Raw genomic sequence first — 19,759 nt, 5'->3', positions numbered from 1 at the left:
AATTATCACGCCCAATACACAAGCCTTTATGAAAGAAGTGTGTGTCATCATGTACACTTACAGTATACTTACCTATACAGTATACAGAAACTATTATGTGAAAGAACATTATGCAAAGACACGTCGGTCAACACTGATTTAACTCAGTTCCAGTTGGCTTGGTTGTGTTCTTTCAAAATAATGAACTCAATTATCTTTGGAATTATTTCACAAAAAGGACTCTTGTTTGACCCAAGTTGTTTGTCAAACTAATTTGATGTTTGGGCTTTGCTGTTGATTGCCATGTAGCAGCTATATACAACACCCTTACAGAGGACACAAACAGGGACTGCCCAGACTTCCCAGAGGTGGCAAAGGACATTCTTTAGGTCTGCATTCACATTAATAACTGCATGCCCTATTCTAAAAGCATGTGCAAAATATTCAAAATATTTCTACCTCAAAAAGTTTGTATCTAACAGGCTTCAGAATAAAAAACCTTCATCGATAGTAAGGTAAACTACTGTACATATTACTAAATAGATGCGGTTGGTCCTACTACTGTGTCCTCCCCTAAACCTTTTGGCCACACAACAACCATTTCCTTCTGTCTGGGGCAAAGCTTATAGATAACAACCACTTCCTCGTAGACACTTCTCATTTTATCTAAAAGTTTTACAACCCTATTTAGACACAATGTACAGTGTCTGAAAAATAACTTAAGCCTACAGTAGTTTAACAAAATGTGTGATAACAATTCAAATACATACTTTCATAGCACATAGTATGTCTGAAAAAGTAAATAAGGAAATTAATATGATTTCTTAATAATGCCTTCACAAACTAGGCGTACTTTATAGAACTTAGTACTTATGTACTCTGGTACATCAAAACCATCCAGACATCATTATCATCTTAATTTGAATACTATTTGACAAATAACCAATTTGCCACATCAAGGGTAAAACTATATTCTGAAACCAATCCACCAGTTCTGAACTAAGTGTCAACAAATAAGCGCAAGCAAACTCATTGTGGAACAAATCCTTTTTTAATGACGCAAATAAGATCAGGTTTAGGACCACATGAGCTGTGTTGTGAACTATGACTCACTGCCTTCTGCTTTCAGTAAGCTCTGCATCAAAAGGGCAAGGAGCTGCACACCAACAGAGACAAAGCAAGACAAGAAGAAGCCCCGTTCTCTAATTCACTGTCTTAAAGCATTCCAGCGTTAATGAACTTCTTACACCCCACACAGCTACTTCTGCAGAGAAAACGTTGGCATCACCTGCTCCTTAAGCTCTGTGAGCTGACCGGAGAGGTTGGACACCAGCTTCATGGTGCACTCCAGTTTCTCCTGCAGGCTCCTGATCTCGTTCTGCTCCCCATCTGCATCGCTGCTCACCAGGGACATGGCTCGCATCCGTGGGAACCAGTCCAGATTGTGCTCCTGGTGATCGGAAGAAAAAACGTTGTGAAGATATGTTTGTTGGTCAACAATTAGTAGGCCTACTTTGCTTATAGTCATCAATACCTGAGTACTCACAAACTCGGTTCATGTTTTTCCTCAAAACTATTTGTGTTTCATTGTGATGGCATGTTTTGTTTTAGCTTTGTTTTGTCTTGAGTCTGGCATTGTATACATACATTTTTCCGTTGTTAATGTTAACATTTTAGAAATCTGAGCACAATGCATTACACAATACTTTACCTCAGAATGACATCAATGTGTTAGCTACTGTCCTAACTGACAGCTCAAAGCCTCTTTGACTAGTGTTTCTGACAACTAAATCAGTTTTTGTTCCATAGTGTAAGTGTCTTCTGGAAAAAAAAGAAAAAAAAATGGAAATGATCCTATAAGTGAAATAAAACTATTTTTGGAGGGACTTTCCAATGTCAAAATCACGTGGACTAATCACAAGGAGTCATCTCAATCACATGGCTTTTAAAATATATTTTGTGAGTAGTTTTATTATTTACTGAGACATAATTGGCCTAGACTTAGCATCCCTGGAGGGCTAAAGAGGGCATAGACTCAGACTAAAGAAAGTGCCTATTTTTATCATGTTTGTGTAGTTCTTTTCAAGCTCATTCTACACAAGTAGCAAACCCTGCCATGATCATTGCTTAAGATATCTTAAGACATTTGAACAGCAGATTAATTAGCATTATTAACTATTAGCCTCATAGAACAAAATACTTAAGATATCTTAAGACATTTGAACAGCAGATTAATTAGCATTATTAACTATTAGCCTCATAGAACAAAATAGATCTTGGTGAATAAAGTTACATAATTGCTGCTTATTTAAAACATTTAACTGTACTTAAGGGCTACTTGACCTTTTCTGTATCTTAATAAAGACAATATCATACTTTTTTTTTTATAATTAATTTTTACACAGGAATTATTATTATTATTATTGTGCCCTTACTGAACCTGCCCTGACGAAGGCCATGTCAGTGTGAATGGGTCTGTCCACACTTAAGCACATATACACAAACACAAACCACTACGTTAACAGTCCCTCTAAAATGCACTCTTTCACTCGCATTCATGCACAGTACAATAGTATTGTTCCTCTAACAGTATTGGACAGGCCCGGAAGTGTTTTAAGAAGCATGAGCGGTGAGGAAGGTGCCTCAGAGCACGCAGCCTGTGACTGATGTCAGCACAGCTGAAAAAGTCCCTGGGTTTCAGTGGTGTAGTGTGATGTGGGGGTGAGGGCTGCGGCGTGGTGGGACACAGCCTAGCGCCGGCTCTGACAGCAGGGCAGGGGAATCACACAGCTCTCTGATGAGGAGATACACACTCATTCTGAAAAGAAGAGAATGCTGCTGCGTGTGCGCGCCTCACGTCTTAAACACACACAACAAACCTCCCCCGCAACCCCCTCAAACACCAATATGCTCTCCTACCTTCCAAATATCTTGCATCACTGATCACTACAAGTCAATACAGGTTATTCGGATGCTGGTCATAAGTTACACAGTTCAACATTTTATGTTTCATTATATGATATGTATAGTTTTGGATTCTTCAAAACTTGAAATGCAGATCACCCCTAAAAAAGGATATTTTATAGGGAGAGGAATTGTACAACTCCAAAATGGCAGCGTTTGTTTTTGTCAGTTTGAAGAGCCTCAAATCCCCCCTCTCCTTCCCCAGTGTTTACAAGTGAAAACACTTCCAGTAAGTTGAAAACCGCTGTCACAACTTTAAACTATACTGATTCAATGGAAATGACGGAAGTGCATTTTTCATTATTAAAACCACAAGGGCCATAACTGAGAAACAGGATGCAGTGTGGTTTGAACAGCAAACACAAACGTCAGTAAGACCACAAGCCACCTGACATTCTGACGGCCACCCACTTCTATAACAAATTCATTTCTGGTGACTACACCTCTTCAATGTATGCTAATGAAACATCACACTTCAAAATAGACCCGAAGCCAAAAGGAAACCTTTCTTTCCAAATACACAACAAGGCATTACACCCTTTCCCTTTTCCAATTGCACTCGGATCAACTCAGTACCAAACTCAAATCAAAAGTTGTGGGCAACATGAATCTGTGAGCATTGGCTGCAGCAATGAGGTCAACAGAGACTGATGGACTTGAGTCAGGATAAGGGTGTAAAAAAACATGATGCTTGAAGTCTGCTGTCACTGACGTCAGTCCTAGTCATTATTCAAGTAGTCTGACTCCCCCGCCTCTCTCCAGTCACTCTTTGTTTTTTAACTTAACATGCAACCTCAAATATAGCATCAGATAGTACTATACTGAGAGAATCAACAGAGAAGACAAGTTGTTTAGCAAAAACTAATAGTAATTAGTAAAACAGTCATACTTTGTTTATAATGTAAAACAATAAACCTTTGTACTATTTATAAAAAGACAACTGGACAACTGGACTGTTGATTCCCTTTGCCTACAGTAGGTTTTCAATGTTCAAAGAAACATTTTTGAATTGTTTTAGAGCATGTCGTGTTGGCAGCTATGAAGATGATAAAAGGATTATGCTCTCCAAAGGAGAAAAGAAAAATCCCCAAATTCCTGCAGTTGTGGATTTGAAAATGTTAAATCCTTAGTCACCAGCCATGAACCTGTTTGTGTGATAGCAGTTAGGACTCTTCTCAGACACGAGCGGCAGCTCCCAGAATAAACTGAGGCGGAGGTCGAGGATGTGGTGACCTGAAGGCTCAACATTTGGTCTTTGCATGTGACGCAGAGGCGTCCGGGGCCGACGGGTTAGTGATGGGTCAGCGAGGCCTTTTAAGCCACGTCTTTGGCGGGGGTCATCTCAAACACACTGACCACGACGAGGCCCCAACAAGCCCTATTTGCCTCAGTAGCGTTGAGGGTTAAAGAAGTGGGGGAGAGGCGGGGTGTTAATCCTAAATCAGGTGGTTCCTCACAAGACTCTGAGGTTGCAGCAACACAGACACAGACTGGGGCTACAGCTGGGTCTCATGGCCCATCAGAAGGTGTGTCGACAGCTTCACTGGGTCACAGTTACACATTAGAAGCAGGGCTTTCTCTTTAGGTTACACATTTCCACCCAATCAGTCAAAAGCAATGGATACCAACATTTAAAACGCACAGTAGTCATAATTCTGAACCCCATATTGACTTGTAGAGTGATAAAGATATTACGCAGGATGTCCTGTTTACTGCTAGGAAGGAGAAGAAGAAGAAATATATATTTATCATGAAGTAGTGACACACGCGCGCAGGAAGCGGCGACACTGGGAACACACACACAGCCACAATCACGCGTGTTGACGAGACAGCACCAGGCCCTCGGAAAAGAAGCCAAACAGAGCAGAGCAGGACAGACATGGGTGTGGTTTCCCACACTGCTCAACAGCCATCATGAGTCTCCCTCCTGGTCTGGCAGTCATTAGACAGACAGCATGGTGCAGGGGGAGCCAATTGTGTCTCCCAGTCTGTGCGTGCGTGTGTATGTGTGCGTGTGTGTGTGTGTGGAGAGAGAGAAAGAGTAAGGCAAGACCAGACTGATTTTGGAGATTAACACATTCCATGCCAATTTGCCATTGTCTGTCTGAATCTTAAGTCTCCTTTCACATAGCTGACAGATGTGATAATACTTTAGGAGGGATTCAAGGTCACAAAGGCAGGGATTACATTGGGCTGTGGGCCAGCTCAGTAACAGATTTACTCCCAAAGAGTTGGGAGTAAACCCCCACTATAATAGTGAACGTTCCTTGACCCACAAACTCATTACAGAGGTTATAAAGATTAGTGAAATCTAGACTGGCCAAGTCAGCTGTAAACTGTAAAATGCTCGGGTTAAGGACGATAAAAAAGGTATTCTTTTCAGAAGGACAATGTCAACATTCTTCCTTGTCATGGAGTGCATGGTGTAGAACTGTAGAACTGCATTCTCAAAAGGCAGACTTGAAGCTGAGACTTGAAGTCAGCCTGTGATTACTGTGTGGCCGTCAACATGCAGACTGAAACCTATCAATAACCACATCCCCTTATTTGCATGTCAAGGAAAAGTGAGTGAAGACAACATTTGTGCTCCTACCCGTATCATTTCAGCCACGTAGCTCTCGGGTCCTGTGTACTCGGTGGAGTCCTTCACCTTCACCAACACGATGAAGAACAGGTAGTGCCACATGTTGTGTTCAACCTTGATATGCTCCTCAAACGTTACAGTCTTGTTGTCAAACTTGTCCCGTTCCAAACCTGTTTATGAACACATCGTCACATTGAATTAAATTGAATAAATGCAGGCCCCACTGGTTGTACTCATCACCATTCACCTCTCATCACGGGATGAACTGTGAACCAATAATGTGGGACAACATCTGTTCTCATGAGTCAGTGAGTTTCAGGGCCTTAACTAAGATCCTTTCCTCCTGAACATTACCAGGAGGTCATGAAAGTCCAGTGCAATTTTGGCCTTGAATCCCTTCATGGTGTCAATCTCTCACAAAGACTTCCAATTAATAGCATTCTGTTCTAAAGCTGTGCACTGTGCATCTGATTTGTGAGCCTGACTACACCAACTGTGCGAGTGACTGACTTTGTGAGCGAACAAACACTCCAACATGGACAAGGTCCAGAATGGTACAGTAACAGGAAGGCCTCCTCCGCAATGCAGCACAAGCCGTGACTAACCTGCCTTTCTGGGAAGAGGAGGCGGTGTTTACTCTAGATAGAATCGCACCCCCCCGCACCCCAAACCCCCCACACCCCTCCATTTGCAGAAAAGCGAATAGAAGGCCTGTGACAAAACAGCCACAGAGTCAGGTTCAGCCCCCCCCCCCCCCCCCCCCCCCCCCCCCCCCCCGCTCCCCCATCTGCATCGCTTCATCATCCCCAAACACTTTGCAGAGCAGGCAACACGCAACGCTACTTTCTGCTGTCTCCGCATCGACTGTATTCTAGGTTTCATTCTGACGTGGCTAAAAGTAAGCATGTTCTCCTTTTAGTCGTCTCGTCACCCAGTGTTTACGGAGCACAGGACCTCTGAGGTGCTCCAGCCGTGCTGCGGCGCCCGGGGGAGTGCAGCTGAAGGAGCCTGGGGCTCAGAAGGCCTCACCGCAGATGAAGCAGGTCGTCTTCAGGACCTCCTCCTTCTTCTGCTTCTCACTCCTCAGGTCAGCAAAGGTGTCGATGATGACTCCAAATATGAGGTTGAGGACAATGATGATGACCATGAAGAAGAACAGCAGGTCGTAGATTACCCTAGCTGCAAACAGCGGCTCCTGCCCACGAGAAGGGGGGGTGGAGGGGAGGGGGGGGGGGTATAATACACATCATTTGACCATATAATTATATGCACAGCTAAAATGAACTCAATCCAGTAATCTATGGGCATAGAGCAGGGAATTCAAATATCTTAATGTTTGCTAAAACTCATTAAAGGCGTTCATGGTTACAATGTGTTTTTTCGCTGTCAGAACTATAACTGAATTGGGTTTTAGTTGGACTAACTCCCGAGCAGTGTCCGGTATCCAGACCTCTTTGGACGGCTTCCTCAGGACATCCCCGACACCACCTCCACTCCGCAGCCCGTGACTCAGCACGGTCACGATGCACATGAGCAGAGAGTCACACGCACGCTCCTTATCCTCAATCACTACTGCCGACGGCTGGGTGGCTATGGCGGCTATGAAGGGACACAAGCCAGAGTGGACATTTGCAACAGAAAACCTGGACCCATTTTCCCCCGTACTCTATTTTACAATCCCTGTTCTGTTTAGGTATGTGGCGTGTTCTACTCCTTTATTCTTAAGTGCACAAGAGTCAAGAATATGTCTTGGGCTGCAAAGTGTCAACAATCCCTGTGTAAATGTTGTATCATATTGATATACACTGTGTAGATGTTTACAAACTAACAAGTCTTTGCTTGGCAAGGTTCACAATGAGAAGGATCACTGCAACTAGCTTCAAAATGTCAAAATCAAATCAAAAAAGAAATAAATGAAATCTTAGTTGATCCCCAGGAGAGGCAAACATGAACATCACCAACATGCTTTTCCCGTTCCCATAGAAACAGTCCACTAGAGTGCAACTTCTAACATGGAGGATGATGATGGTGGATGAGGAAGACTGTGTGAGGCTTGGGCCCCAGACGCCGGTGGAACCTGACAGGGCTGGTTGATCCCACTAAACCAGTGGTCGGGTTCCACTTGGATTGGGGAGGTTCAACGAGGTCAAAGTGGGGTTGTTAGGACTCCAGGATGCTGGGGTGATGCTCTGTACGCCCTCCCAGAGTGCACCCTCTGACCTACCAGGGCCTGACTGTAATTAAACTGTGACCCCTCCCCCCATCCCCACTCCAGCTGACACGCATGCGGCATCAGCCCCTATGTGGCTCCCCTCCCCATCCTGGACAGCCAGTCAGGTGGACCCTCAGGGCCACAGAGCCGCCCAGCGTGCATAGATTTACAACCTCATGGAACATCTCTCCGTGGGGAGGAGGGCTGCTGACTCTGGGGTCTGTCAGGACACAGAGACCCTTTGACACACACTGATGAACAGCCTGCAGCCAGCCCTTACCTTCCACCATAGACTCTGCAGAGCAGTTCTCTCCACTCTCCTTCCTACAGACGCCAGCAGAGAAGAACTCCCCCACCATGCTGGCTGCAGTCTCTGCCAGGAGACAAGACAAGAGGTCAGCAGGGCCAATCTGGGTTCTTGAGATTGGAATTTGTTAGCCTGGCTTCATATAATAATTGGACAACTGTGGAATGAGTAAAGGCCATTGCACACTGAGTCGGATATTTTCGCATGCGTTTTTTCACGATCGTCAGCCTCAACATTCGGTGGCTCTGAATTTCCCAAAAAACGATCAAAATGCTGGCTATGGATGCCAAAACGCAGAAAATCGAACCCAATCTGAACTTTTTTTTGACGGACGAAGGTTTCGGAGGCAGTGTGTAAGCGCGATTGACATAACATAAGGTTGTATTTATTTTTTAACGTGCGAACACGGACTGTGTGCAATGGCCTTAAGTGTGGTACCATGTGGACACCTTTGCAGAGACTTTGATACAAAATTAAGTTGTATGTGGTTGATAGGTTTGGGGGAGTGTACATCAATCACTGAGGCATACCGACAGCAAAAAGGATGTTGTCTTATAAACCAAAATAGGGTTTTTATTGTGTTGGACATTCCACAAAAAGCTGGAACTCACAACAATATATTGTTTAGCTTGCTGCTATGTGTTGTTTAGGAAGGTGGCACCTTACCTAGAGTTCTGTTAGGTATCCTGTCCACAGCCAGGATGAAGTCATCTTTAAAGAAGATGTACCCGACAATAGAGAAGAGGTAGACCAGGATCAGGGCCAGCACGGCAGTCAGCACGATGGAGCGCCCGTTACGGGTCACACTCTTGATGACATTCAGCAGCGTCTCCTCTCTGTATATCAGGTCAAAGAGCTGCGTGACAGAAGTGAAAGAGTACCTTCAAGATACGATGAGCTGGAGAGCATACAAACATCCCTGTCTGTGCGAGTGCAAGGTTTGTGCATGAGCGCACCAGTGTGTGTGTGTGTGTGTGTGTGTGTGTGTGTGTGTGTGTCTCACCAGCAGGCTGTAGAAGAAGACATGGACGAACACCCCGAGGCTGCAGATGATCAGGTAGAGCAGGTGGTAGAGGAACTCCACGTCCATGATCATAGCCTTGTAGCCCCGCGTGAACGTCCCTCGGTTCCCCACGAAACTCATGAGGAAGATGATCTTATTACACACCTGAGACACAGACACGCAGAGGCGACACAGTCATCACCCCCTCCGTGTTGCCGGGTTTGGTCGCTCCGCTTTTAACACGTAGGACAAAATGGTGCGACGTCGTCACTTCAGGCCCACAGCATGAAACGGCAGTTAACGACTATTTCAACCCCTCTGAAAGACCCCTGTCATAACCAGGTTAGATCCTAGACATGTGAGGGTTCATTTCATGAGGTAGATACCGTAGTAGCACAGCACTGTGGAATCTCACAGGAGTACTCCCCACACTTACCGTCCGACTATGAGTGACAGGGCAAAGGCCACAGACTGAGGGCGCGAGGCCACGGTGACGAGACCCAATCAACCTACGACCGCTGAGTCATGCATTCTGACATGCTAACACGGTTAGCATGGTCCTCCACCCCCCCCCCCCCCCCCCCACACACACACACACAGAATCTTAGACTCACATTGAAAGCTCCTAACAGGAAGAGAGTGGGCTCCAGACCCACAGAGAAGATGAGGCGCAGGATGGTGGAGGCGATCAGGGCCCTGATGCCGTGAGGCTGGGGCAGAATGAGGACTATGACCAGGGACACCAGCATGGCCCCCCACAGCAGGGCAGAGAGGTGGGGCTCCAGGGTTCCTGAGGGAGGGGAGAGACACTATGTCATTCCCTACCTTTCACTTCACTTAGGTCAACAGCAACAGCTTGCATTTGTGTTTCCATGGGTTCCTTGCGAGCGTGCATTTGTCAAGGTGAAAACAAGGTTGATCATATTAGTCATATACTGTACGCTCAGAAGCCCACAAAGAAGACATCTCGGACACCTCCCAGCACCCCTCCCCCAATAGCCCCTGTACCCGCCCTCCTCTCTGTGTAGAGAGGAGGGAGGGATCACAGGTGCTTGTTACATAACCATGGCAGCCAAAAATACTCCTGATAAATTCATGAGAGCTGGTCTGGGAGTGATCTCAGGTTTGTTGGCTGACTGCACTCCGCACGCGTCAGACTGGACGTCACAACCACGATCCTCTAACCCATTCATCTCTCCAGAAGATTCCACAAGCCAACCAGCACAGCAAGGTAACAGCAGGACACAACTACCCACCTTCTCACTCTTCCTTCACACACAGGAATCATTCCCTGGTTTTGTCCAGATAGACAATGTAGTCTTCTAAGACATACTTGTACAGATTTCTCAGAGGGGATTTAGTCAGAAAGGAGGACTTTACTGTAACGTTTGGTATAACAATGCTAGCCAGTCAGTAATAACTCATCCTATAGGATTTAAAGGCAGCTTCAATTATACCTGGGAAAACAGATTATGTAATGCCTTACATAGCCTACATCTTTAAATCAAAAATATATTACCGTGCTGCACCGAAACAGCCTTTTAGAAGACTGTGTCTACCTCAATATACCTAAGTTAATACCTTGATGGTTTAATAATTAACAAGCGGCCAACTGCCAATGACTGCTGATAAACAACATTAGTACAGATGAGTTATTGTATTTGGGTGTGAATTTATACAGCTATGTAAACTATGGCTGGCTGGATACCCCCTACCACGCCCCATCCCTCACACACACACACACACCCACACACACACACACGCACACACACAGACACACACGTCCTGGAGTGAACCCACTGAGGCAGTTAGGTTTTCTGGAGACCTTTGACACTCGAAACCACATAAACGTTTCTAGCAGTAAGCTAACAACCGTTTGTCTTCTTTTCTCTTTCCAGCTCTGAGGAAGTTCAAACAAAAGGGACTGCACCGCTTGACCCCAGCCTGAACAATAGAAAGTTTATGCTGGTCACAATGTGGGTCTTCTCTCTGCTACTCTGCAGAAGAACAAAAGGGGCCTTAATGGCTGTGGCTTTGCACAACACTTCCCTCAAGCAGAAAAAGGAGAAACAAGGGTGTCCGACAACAGAAAACTGTTTTAGTGGTAAGTCTCTTCAAAAACAAATGAGATTTGAACATGACTTAAGCAAACCTTATAACCCCCTTTGTGATACAAGTTTGCTCAACTATTCAGTATATTACACTGTGAGCTCTAAACAATCATAGACCAGGGCCGCTTTGTGCTGTGTCTTGTGATATACCCAAGACAGCTGTTCCCAAGGCAATAAAGGTGGAGCCTTATGATTGACGACCAGGGTGACTGAGGCCAGGTCACATGTGATGGTGAAGTGTACGAAACATCGCAAAGCATATGTATTAAACGCTAATGGATTCTCATCTAGCATACTTTGCTTTTGTAACGATCACCAATTAAAGTGAAAAGTGTTGGAATGATGTCATGTAGCAGAGGGCATCCAGGGAGCCCGCTCTGCCGGCGTGTTACCGGCTAGGTGTCAGTACTCAGGGTAGCCGTACATCCAGGCCAGCAGTCTGGTGTTGTGTTTCCTGCGGTACTTAGCCTTATCACATGAACACGTACACACAAACACAACCCTCTTTATCCTCAATGACTGGTGTGAGGATGACAAAGACAGGGCATGTTAAAATTCGAAGGTAATTTTGTAAGTCTAGTCGGATGTGAAGTCAGGTGTACGTGTCGGTCTCACTCACACACAGTGTCAACAACTGGGTCAGGGCCTCATTGAGCAAACATTCAATCTGGGGTGACATCACTGAGTGATCTGAGGAAATATATTGTGTTTCCTTAGAATGGTGTTCTAGGTGTGATCACTGTGAACTATTCACTGTATGAGGGAGTGAGGCTCCACCCAAGATGGAAGTGATAGGAATAATCTGCTGAAAATCTTTATACCTGGGAGTTAAATACAGTACACACTCTCAACCAGTTGAGCTCTTGAAAAAAATACAGTAGCTCTCCTGTACAAACACGCTTTAGGTTTAGTAATGCAGAGCAAGGTATTACTGAGTTATAAGGTATCAAGTACTACACAGAAGCACCCAGTAAATCACAAGACCTTCCTAACTGCCATGAATACAAACCATATTGAAACTTTCCAAATTGTCCATTGTTGTGTGTGTGTGTGTGTCTAATGTGCCTTGCATATTGCAGCAATCCCTGGCTTTAAGGTTCCAGTTGGTGTCATATGCTCCAGTTTCCTGTAACACAGCAACAAACACAGGGCACGTCCACAAGGCACGTCCACAGGGCACGTCCACAGGGCACGTCCACAGGGCACGTCCACAGGGCACGTCCACAGGGCACGTCCACAGGGCACGTCCACAGCCTCCAACCTGCCAAGGCCCCCCGCAGATCAGTCAGCTGGGGGTGAGGGCTGGAGGAACAGAGACATGGGGGGCACAGACAGCCGGCAACACGGGGGGGGGGGGGGGGGGGGGGGGGAGGGGGGGGGGGGGCTATGAGACTGACCTCCACGGATGCCCTCCAGGGGGTAGAAGAAGGCCACCAGCAGGTTCATGAGCACGGCCAGGTTGAAGGAGATGTTACTCCAGAAGGACATGTTCCGGGAGCACCAGTACAGGACGGGCTGGGCTGCACGGGGGGGTAACCAGGACAACAACAGTGAAGGAACAGTTAAACAAACCCACTAACAGCACACATGTTCACACACATCAAAGCATGCATTCACGACGACTGTGGCACCGCATCAGGAAACACTGCATTCGGCAAATTAGAACCAGGAGGCCAAAAAGCACGTCCCAGGATATGCACGTACAGCACAGCTACTGAGTAATATCCATTCCATCACTCAAACATTCAAAGAGGGATTTTCCAATGAATACAACATGCATAGGTTTAAAACAGTGTATACCATATTGTGTTCTAACACTGACAACAGTTATAAACCACCAGGCGTGAGGAAAATATCTTAGATACTGTAGCTATACCAGTTGGCCTATGGGGACAAAGGAAGTTGAAATTGAAAGTTACAGATGTATTTGGTTGGAGTATTATTCATAACTCAGACTAGTTATCTCTGTGGTGTGTGGAGTGGTGAAGGCTGGCGGTCCATGTGCACGCCTGTGACATCATGGAGCTGGGGACGGAGCTTTTGCCTTGTTTTTTAGTTGTATTTGTATTCAGACCTCGTTAAAGCCACTGCCAGACTACACCCAATGCACATGCATGTACAGTCTATTAACAAGGTTTTGTACTTGCCAATTCAGTTTCAGAATGATAAAAACTGAAACGCATTCAAATGAAAAGACTACAATCTGTCCAAAGACAAGAGTGTGGCAGTCCATTCAGCGGGTTTACATTTAGGCCAATCAACAAAGCAAAAACTCGACCGATTGCATAAGAAAACACCATGCTTGCGTAAATTGGCATACATCAGTCCTGTGAGAAGATAATGGTGAGTGGTCGGAACTGTCCGGTCCAATCACAAACTAGCACACGTGCTACCCACATGGCTAATGGTCAGAGGAGGTGTGTGTGTTTGTGTGTGTGTGTGGAGGGAGGGGGTCATGGTCTGTGTTATTTTTGAAAAAGGGGAACTGAGGGTGGGGACTTTCAGGAACACAAGCCACTCATGACTTGAGGTTAGAACCAACGGAACAACGCCTGCACAGTGCTGATTCATTCAGATAAGAGGAGGGCTGTCACGTGTGGACACAGTGAGATGACGACCTCCGGCAGGGCCAACATAGAGACAGGCCAAAACATCAAGTCAACAGAAGGAACAAAGACATGGGTCTCACTGCACTCCACGGGCTACTGGAGGGAGGGAGGAATCTAGAGAGTGTCCAATGACACGCCTTCGTGACAGGGGGATGATATAGGTGGCCTGCTGAAACCATGGCCTCCCTCACGATGCAGGAACATGAGGCCAGGGGTTCAAATGTGGCTTCCAAATATGTTCCTCAGATTCCTGTCTCCAGGCTCCTCCTCCTCTGTAATCCATCAATGTCACGTCCCCTAATGTTCCCATGAACTACTTTGCCTTGCCTTGTCCCATGTAGATCACCACTCTGCTGCCAACCAGACTTGAACTAACCTGTCCCTCCTATTGAGTTTCTGGCATTCAACCTGGTAGCCACAAGGGTCTTCCAATCCCATTAGAGCCAGGGACAGGTTCATCGTCACAGGCCATATTCTCAGACAGCTTAGCATGTCATCCATCTATCTATACCTCTTCCCACCCAGACCAAACTTTCCCTCAGTCTCTCCTAGTCCGCAGGACGCAGGCTCAGCTCAGAGAAGTAAACAACTCTCCCTATTGTTGGCAGAGTGTGTGTGTGTGACAGACAGAACAGTTGTCAGATCTCCTGCAGTAGACAGGTTCGGAAGTAAGAGAGTATAGAAACGGTGCCTGCATTCCTGACAAGACAGTGGTTTATATGTGGTATCGAGCCTGACATTCAAACACCATCACGGAAAGGATAAAAACAAACATTCCCGATATCTCACTCCCTCTTTCCAACATTTCATCATGCTATATACAGTATCTTAGCCCTTAAAGTTATGTTATACATTGTAATGCATCCAGTTTACATGTCCTCTCCCCTGCCCTCCCTTCAGAGTTGGGGTAGGGTGGACTCTCCCAGGCCATGAACTTTGACCTGCGGGGCCTGGGAGGGCTGGGGAGGGGGGCTGGGGGAGCAGGGAGGGTGAAGGGGGGAGGGCGTGTAAATCAGGTACTACATATAGAGAGGTAAGGAGAGGGACGCACAGGGAACCGTGTTTGCGTTGACAGTAGCCTCTTGAGTACCTCGCAGCTTCTTCTGCCAATTCATCTCGTTGAAGAGGTCCTCGGAGCGCAGGAAGAAGTCATTGATCTTGCTGCCCTGCTCGTCGCGCTCCGTGGTGTAGTACACGCGCAGCTTGGACTCGTTGGTGAGGAACTCGCAGATGTTTGGCACAGGGAAGACTATCTGCTCCATGGTGCGATCCAGCCGCACAATCTGGACACAACCACAGCACTGCCCGTCACAGACCCCACTCTCTCTGTCTCTCTCTCTCTCTCACTCCACCTCTCTCTCTTTCTCTCTCTCTCTCTCTCTCTCTCTCTCTCTCCACCTCTCTCTCTCTCTCTCTCTCTCTCTCTCTCTGCAGCTCTAGGCCCTGGGGCGACTACACCCAATACTTTCCAGTCAGCTATTGCTGCTTGGCTGGGTGAAGCGGTAGCCAAACACCATTGTGTGCACGGACTACAGCTCCCTCTTCCCCTTCTTATTCATGAGAAGTGTAAACAGTGCTACGGGGTGGGTTTGCTTGTTCTCTGTTAGTTCTCTGCAGCACATGGTTTGCTTATTTGATCAACTCTTCCTGCTTTGAGGTTTTCAGCATTGTAAACTAACAGCATTCTTGGTCGCCTGAGCACACATCAGAACACGTGCAAACATGCCAAGGGCGCTTGTCATTTTCAAATGCTAACAAAACAAGGAGTCGCATGAAGCAGGCCAAGAAAAACAGTATGACTGTCACATGCTTAGCGTAAGCCATCAACTGAACAACATGTTACAGTGCATCCAAAGTGAACTCAAAGGGAATCGTTTTAGAGTGAAACTCAAGCTGGTCCCAGTTCCAGTCCAGTGATGGCCGAGGAGACTGGAGGAGTCCCTGCCCAGATGGCTGGCTGAACTGAGACATGGGGGCTGACAGACTGACCTCGATCTGGGCTGTGTGCTTAGCATAGAACTCGAGGGCCTCCTCTCCCTCTCCGTAGATCCCTCCAGGCCTCAGCATGGCCTGCAGCTCCTTGTTATGGCGGGCCAACTGAAACACACATACACACGTTCTCTGATGAGCAGCGGTCAGCCGGCCAATGGGGACCGCCGACACACACCCCTTTCAGAGCAGCCGATTGGTCTCATTTGAGGCGCCCACTGTCCTACAATCTTCTACTGGTTGACTGGTGAGCTGGTAGGATGTAGAGGTAGACTAGTTAAAGAGATGAGTCTGGAAGCAAAGCACCTCAAGCCCTGAGGTGTACGTGTCTCAGGTCGTCTGTGTGTACTGATAGCAGGATGCACACCTGCAGCATGGCATGTCTCTGCATCAACAAAGAAACTTGCCTGAGGTGTTCGGGGGCAGAGGAGGCGGGGGGAGAGGGGCTCAGCTCAGATGTAACAACCCAATCTCCAGGACATGTAGGTGTTGATACAGGTGGGTGCGGCTGCTCGTGACGGTTCCCTCGGCGACTCACCTGATGGGCCAGGATATAGATGTTGTGTCCAACGTTGCGCGGAGAGGCTGAGTGCTCTTCCTCTCCCCCTTCCTCCTCGTCAGGCTCCTGGACCTCCACCTCCCCCTGCATGTAGGCCTTCTTGATCACCTCCACCTGTCGCACAGCACACGGGCAGAGAATCCATCTGTACTGGACCATCCTCAGGGTCGTGTACTGTTGATGTGGGAGACATTGTAGGATTTGTGTGTGTGTGTGTGTGTGTGAGGGATAGGGCGTGGTGGGGGGGGGGGGGGGGGGGGGGGGGGGCTATTGATGTATCCAGCCAGCCGTCATAGTTGTAAAGCTTAACACAAAAATACAATAATACATGTTGTTTATCAGCAGTCATCGGCAGTTGGCCTCTTGTCAATGATTAAACCATCATGGAATAAACCTAGGTATACTGAGGTACAGACAGGGCTGGTTGGGATTAAACAGACACAAAATCCACTACAAATCTGTCCCACAGCGGTGGTGAGTGTGGTGTTGTGACTGGTCGTCAGGGTGGTTACTGGAAGGCCCCTGCCACCCACTCACCAGCTCTTTGGGCCTCATGTTGTACAGGATCCTCTCAGCGTTCTCACTGTCATGGCGACTCTCCATGATGGCCAGCAGCAGTTTGGAGGCATTGTTCTAGAAGCAGAGAACAAGAGGTTCTAGACAGGATAGGAAGGCCACAAGACACTGAAATGAGAGAGAGTAATACAAGTCTAAGTATGTTGACCTGACCAAAGGCTTTAACATCACCTTGAGCTCCAGGACTAGGTCCATCCTCTTCTTCCCCAAGGGGTTGATGTCATTGAGAATCAGAGCAATGATGATGTCGATACCGTTGCATTCGTGAGTGGCAATACAGTTCTGTAGGAAACACACATGGTCAGAACCGTGTTAGGATTTAGTTTGTGAGAGGGTTCCCACTTCTAGGATTTAGCCGCACAAAGTGTTTGCGCGGCTTCCTCTCCGTAGCTTTGACAGAGCGTGTTGTTCCTGGAGAGCTGCAGAGTCAGAGCCTGTCCAGCAGACAGGCCTCACACCTGAGCCCTCTGCAACACCGCAACAGGGACAGAGGGTGCCGCCATCATGTGACAGGGAAACCAAACAACACTTATCCTCCAGAAGAACAAACATGGGCAGAGTGCCCTGAGGAGTGCTGGAGCCAGGCTGCGCCAAACAAGCAGTCAGTCCGGACACTCTGTAAACACTGGTACTTACTGTACACACACACACACACATGTAATGAACATGAACGAGTCAAATTCCAGCGTCAGAAGTACAGCATATAGTGTCCAAAATAAGCCCAACCTGCGATTTACATGTGCGCTTTGTGAGAGAAAGGAAAAAGCAATTACGATAGAACATTTCATTCTATGGCATCCTAAAAGGAATGTTGGCCTTGAAGAGACGGTCCCATAGTGGATGAGTGTGGGTGTGTCTCCCTACCTGGTTCTCGTGGCAGGGCCCCTGGCAGTACTCGGTCAGGCTCTCCACAGTCTGGTTGATGAGGCCCACGTTCTTCTCGTTGATGTAGAGCCCCAGCAGGCCCAGGCCCCCCGTGGTGCTGCCACAGATGCAGTCCAGGAACTGCAGCGTCTCACACACCAGGTTGTAGCTGTTCTTATTGTTCTGACAGCGCAGGAAGTTCTAAACGGGATGGAGAGGGACGAGCCGACCATTATTGGAACCCCTGTCAACCCGAACACTGGGGTCGCAGCAGAGTACCGAAAGAAAGTCAAATGTTTACATTTGTGAAAGACACAAAGTAAGTCGAGGTCTGTCAGTGAGATGTGTTATGTGTGTGAGAGAGACTGCTGTTTCACACAGGATCAGTTATACTCAATTTTCTTGCTCTCCTGTGTGCTAGAAAAAGGGCAAGATGACCTGGGCACATTATGAGAGCAAGACAACAAAATGGGATGGATATTCAAAATCTTAACGTAGCCCTGCCAAAGGCTTAAATGCAGACTGCGAGTGTGTTTGGATGTGGTGACGCGGTAGAACTTCGGGAATGTTTCTAAACATCTCGACAAGATTAGCACATGCTTATCTCGCTGTGCGGTTGGATTAGGATCAACAGAAACAAGCCTTAACACTTCAGGGATCCACTGCCCATCTTCACGTTCTCTTGGGCTTCTGAAGGAAACGTTTAGGGGAAAGTGGGCTGAGACTCCCGACCTTTTCCATAACATTGTGAAACTACACCCAGTAACACCCCAAATGGAAACACAAGCATCACCATGTTGAACTGATGAGGCCCATTTTCAAACCTGCGGTTTCAGTTCTGTATCCATGTCAGAGCGGGGTCAGCGTTCTGACATGGGCGAACGAGGCAACAGTCCACACCCTAGAGGAAGAAAAAAAAGAGAAAAGCTCTCGGTGTGAACGCGCGCTAGTGTGCCCGCTGCTGTAGTGGCTGACCTGGAGCTCCCGGTTGTGGTTCTCACAGAGCAGCTGCATGAGGCGCAGGATGGGCTGCATGATGGTGATGATGACGCTCATCTCGCCCTCCTCCTGGCCCTTGTCTGCCGCGACGGCGGCGGGGCCCTCGGCCGCCCCCAGGTGCTCCTCGGACTCCGCCTCGCGGCGGTAGGTGTTGAAGGCCCTCTTGGTTACCGTGGACGCCTCCACCAGCTGCTCTTTGACCTCCTCGGTCACCACGGCCGCGGCCACCGCTGGGACCTCTTTAGCTGGAGAGACGGGGTGGGAGAGAGACTGTGCAGAAAATGACTACAGGAAACCTGAGCTCATACAATTCCTATAGGAAGACACAAATTGTATGCATAGAGAGAGAGAGGACCACGATTGGCTTGGCTATCGTTTCCCAAACCTTGAAAGCATTTTTTGCGGGCCATTGTGTTCACCTATCTAGTTTGTCATTGTTTATATTTAGCGATGTGCTCTGAGCAGTACTCCTCCTAGGGGGCTAACCCTACCCTCTCTGGCCAGCTGTCAGGAGGCCCGCTGGTCTAACCTTTCTTGCGGGAGGGGGCGTCCTTATCAGGAGGCTCGTCCTCCTTCTTCTTGCTGCCCAGATCGCTGGTGTTGACCGTCACAGTGGCCTTGATCTCCTGCTGGGCCAGCTTCATCCTCTCGTAGAACACCTTGAAGAACTTCTCCGACTTGTTGTCTCCCGTCAGACGGCAGAAGAACGACCGCTGGAGAAGGATGGAGGAAACACAGAAACAGGCCCGACGTTAAATCTCGCTGAGCTTTATGGATCTAATTCATGCGGGGATTTCGGTCGGATTGACATGGCAGGGAACCAAGTTGTGGTAGCAGCAGTGTTAATACTTTATTTTTTTATTTTTTTATAGCGGTAGGCAGTTTTGCATTTAGTCATTTGGTTTTGCTACATCTGTCTGTGCCCGTCATTCATGGATCAGTGCTCAGTTCCAGCGAGTTTCTCCTCTATAGTTGCCTCTATAGTCCCAGTTCCCTTCCCAGC

At 47.4% G+C, this 19,759-nt stretch overlaps 1 protein-coding gene across 1 annotated transcript in view; it reads right to left on the bottom strand.

Moving 5' to 3' along the window:
- Positions 1 to 19,759, bottom strand: part of itpr1b (inositol 1,4,5-trisphosphate receptor, type 1b) — a 64,257-nt gene that overhangs the window by 612 nt on the left and 43,886 nt on the right. Inside the window, exons 44-60 of the mRNA XM_047026379.1 lie at positions 19,286 to 19,469; positions 18,733 to 19,001; positions 17,758 to 17,958; positions 17,065 to 17,175; positions 16,855 to 16,950; positions 16,297 to 16,431; positions 15,759 to 15,866; positions 14,860 to 15,052; positions 12,558 to 12,680; positions 9,664 to 9,839; positions 9,050 to 9,214; positions 8,713 to 8,902; positions 8,020 to 8,112; positions 6,978 to 7,126; positions 6,557 to 6,722; positions 5,537 to 5,697; positions 1,268 to 1,429 (exon numbers count right to left, since the gene is read on the bottom strand). Coding sequence (XP_046882335.1) covers positions 1,268 to 1,429; positions 5,537 to 5,697; positions 6,557 to 6,722; positions 6,978 to 7,126; positions 8,020 to 8,112; positions 8,713 to 8,902; positions 9,050 to 9,214; positions 9,664 to 9,839; positions 12,558 to 12,680; positions 14,860 to 15,052; positions 15,759 to 15,866; positions 16,297 to 16,431; positions 16,855 to 16,950; positions 17,065 to 17,175; positions 17,758 to 17,958; positions 18,733 to 19,001; positions 19,286 to 19,469 — 2,682 coding nt within the window. The remainder of the gene's footprint in view (positions 1 to 1,267; positions 1,430 to 5,536; positions 5,698 to 6,556; positions 6,723 to 6,977; positions 7,127 to 8,019; positions 8,113 to 8,712; positions 8,903 to 9,049; positions 9,215 to 9,663; positions 9,840 to 12,557; positions 12,681 to 14,859; positions 15,053 to 15,758; positions 15,867 to 16,296; positions 16,432 to 16,854; positions 16,951 to 17,064; positions 17,176 to 17,757; positions 17,959 to 18,732; positions 19,002 to 19,285; positions 19,470 to 19,759) is intronic.

This window comes from Hypomesus transpacificus, chromosome 9, assembly GCF_021917145.1.
Source record: "Hypomesus transpacificus isolate Combined female chromosome 9, fHypTra1, whole genome shotgun sequence".
In the NCBI taxonomy this organism is placed as follows: Eukaryota; Metazoa; Chordata; class Actinopteri; order Osmeriformes; family Osmeridae; genus Hypomesus; species Hypomesus transpacificus.
The sequence above is the reverse complement of the archived record's forward strand: the minus strand, read 5'-3'. Positions and strand labels throughout refer to the sequence as shown.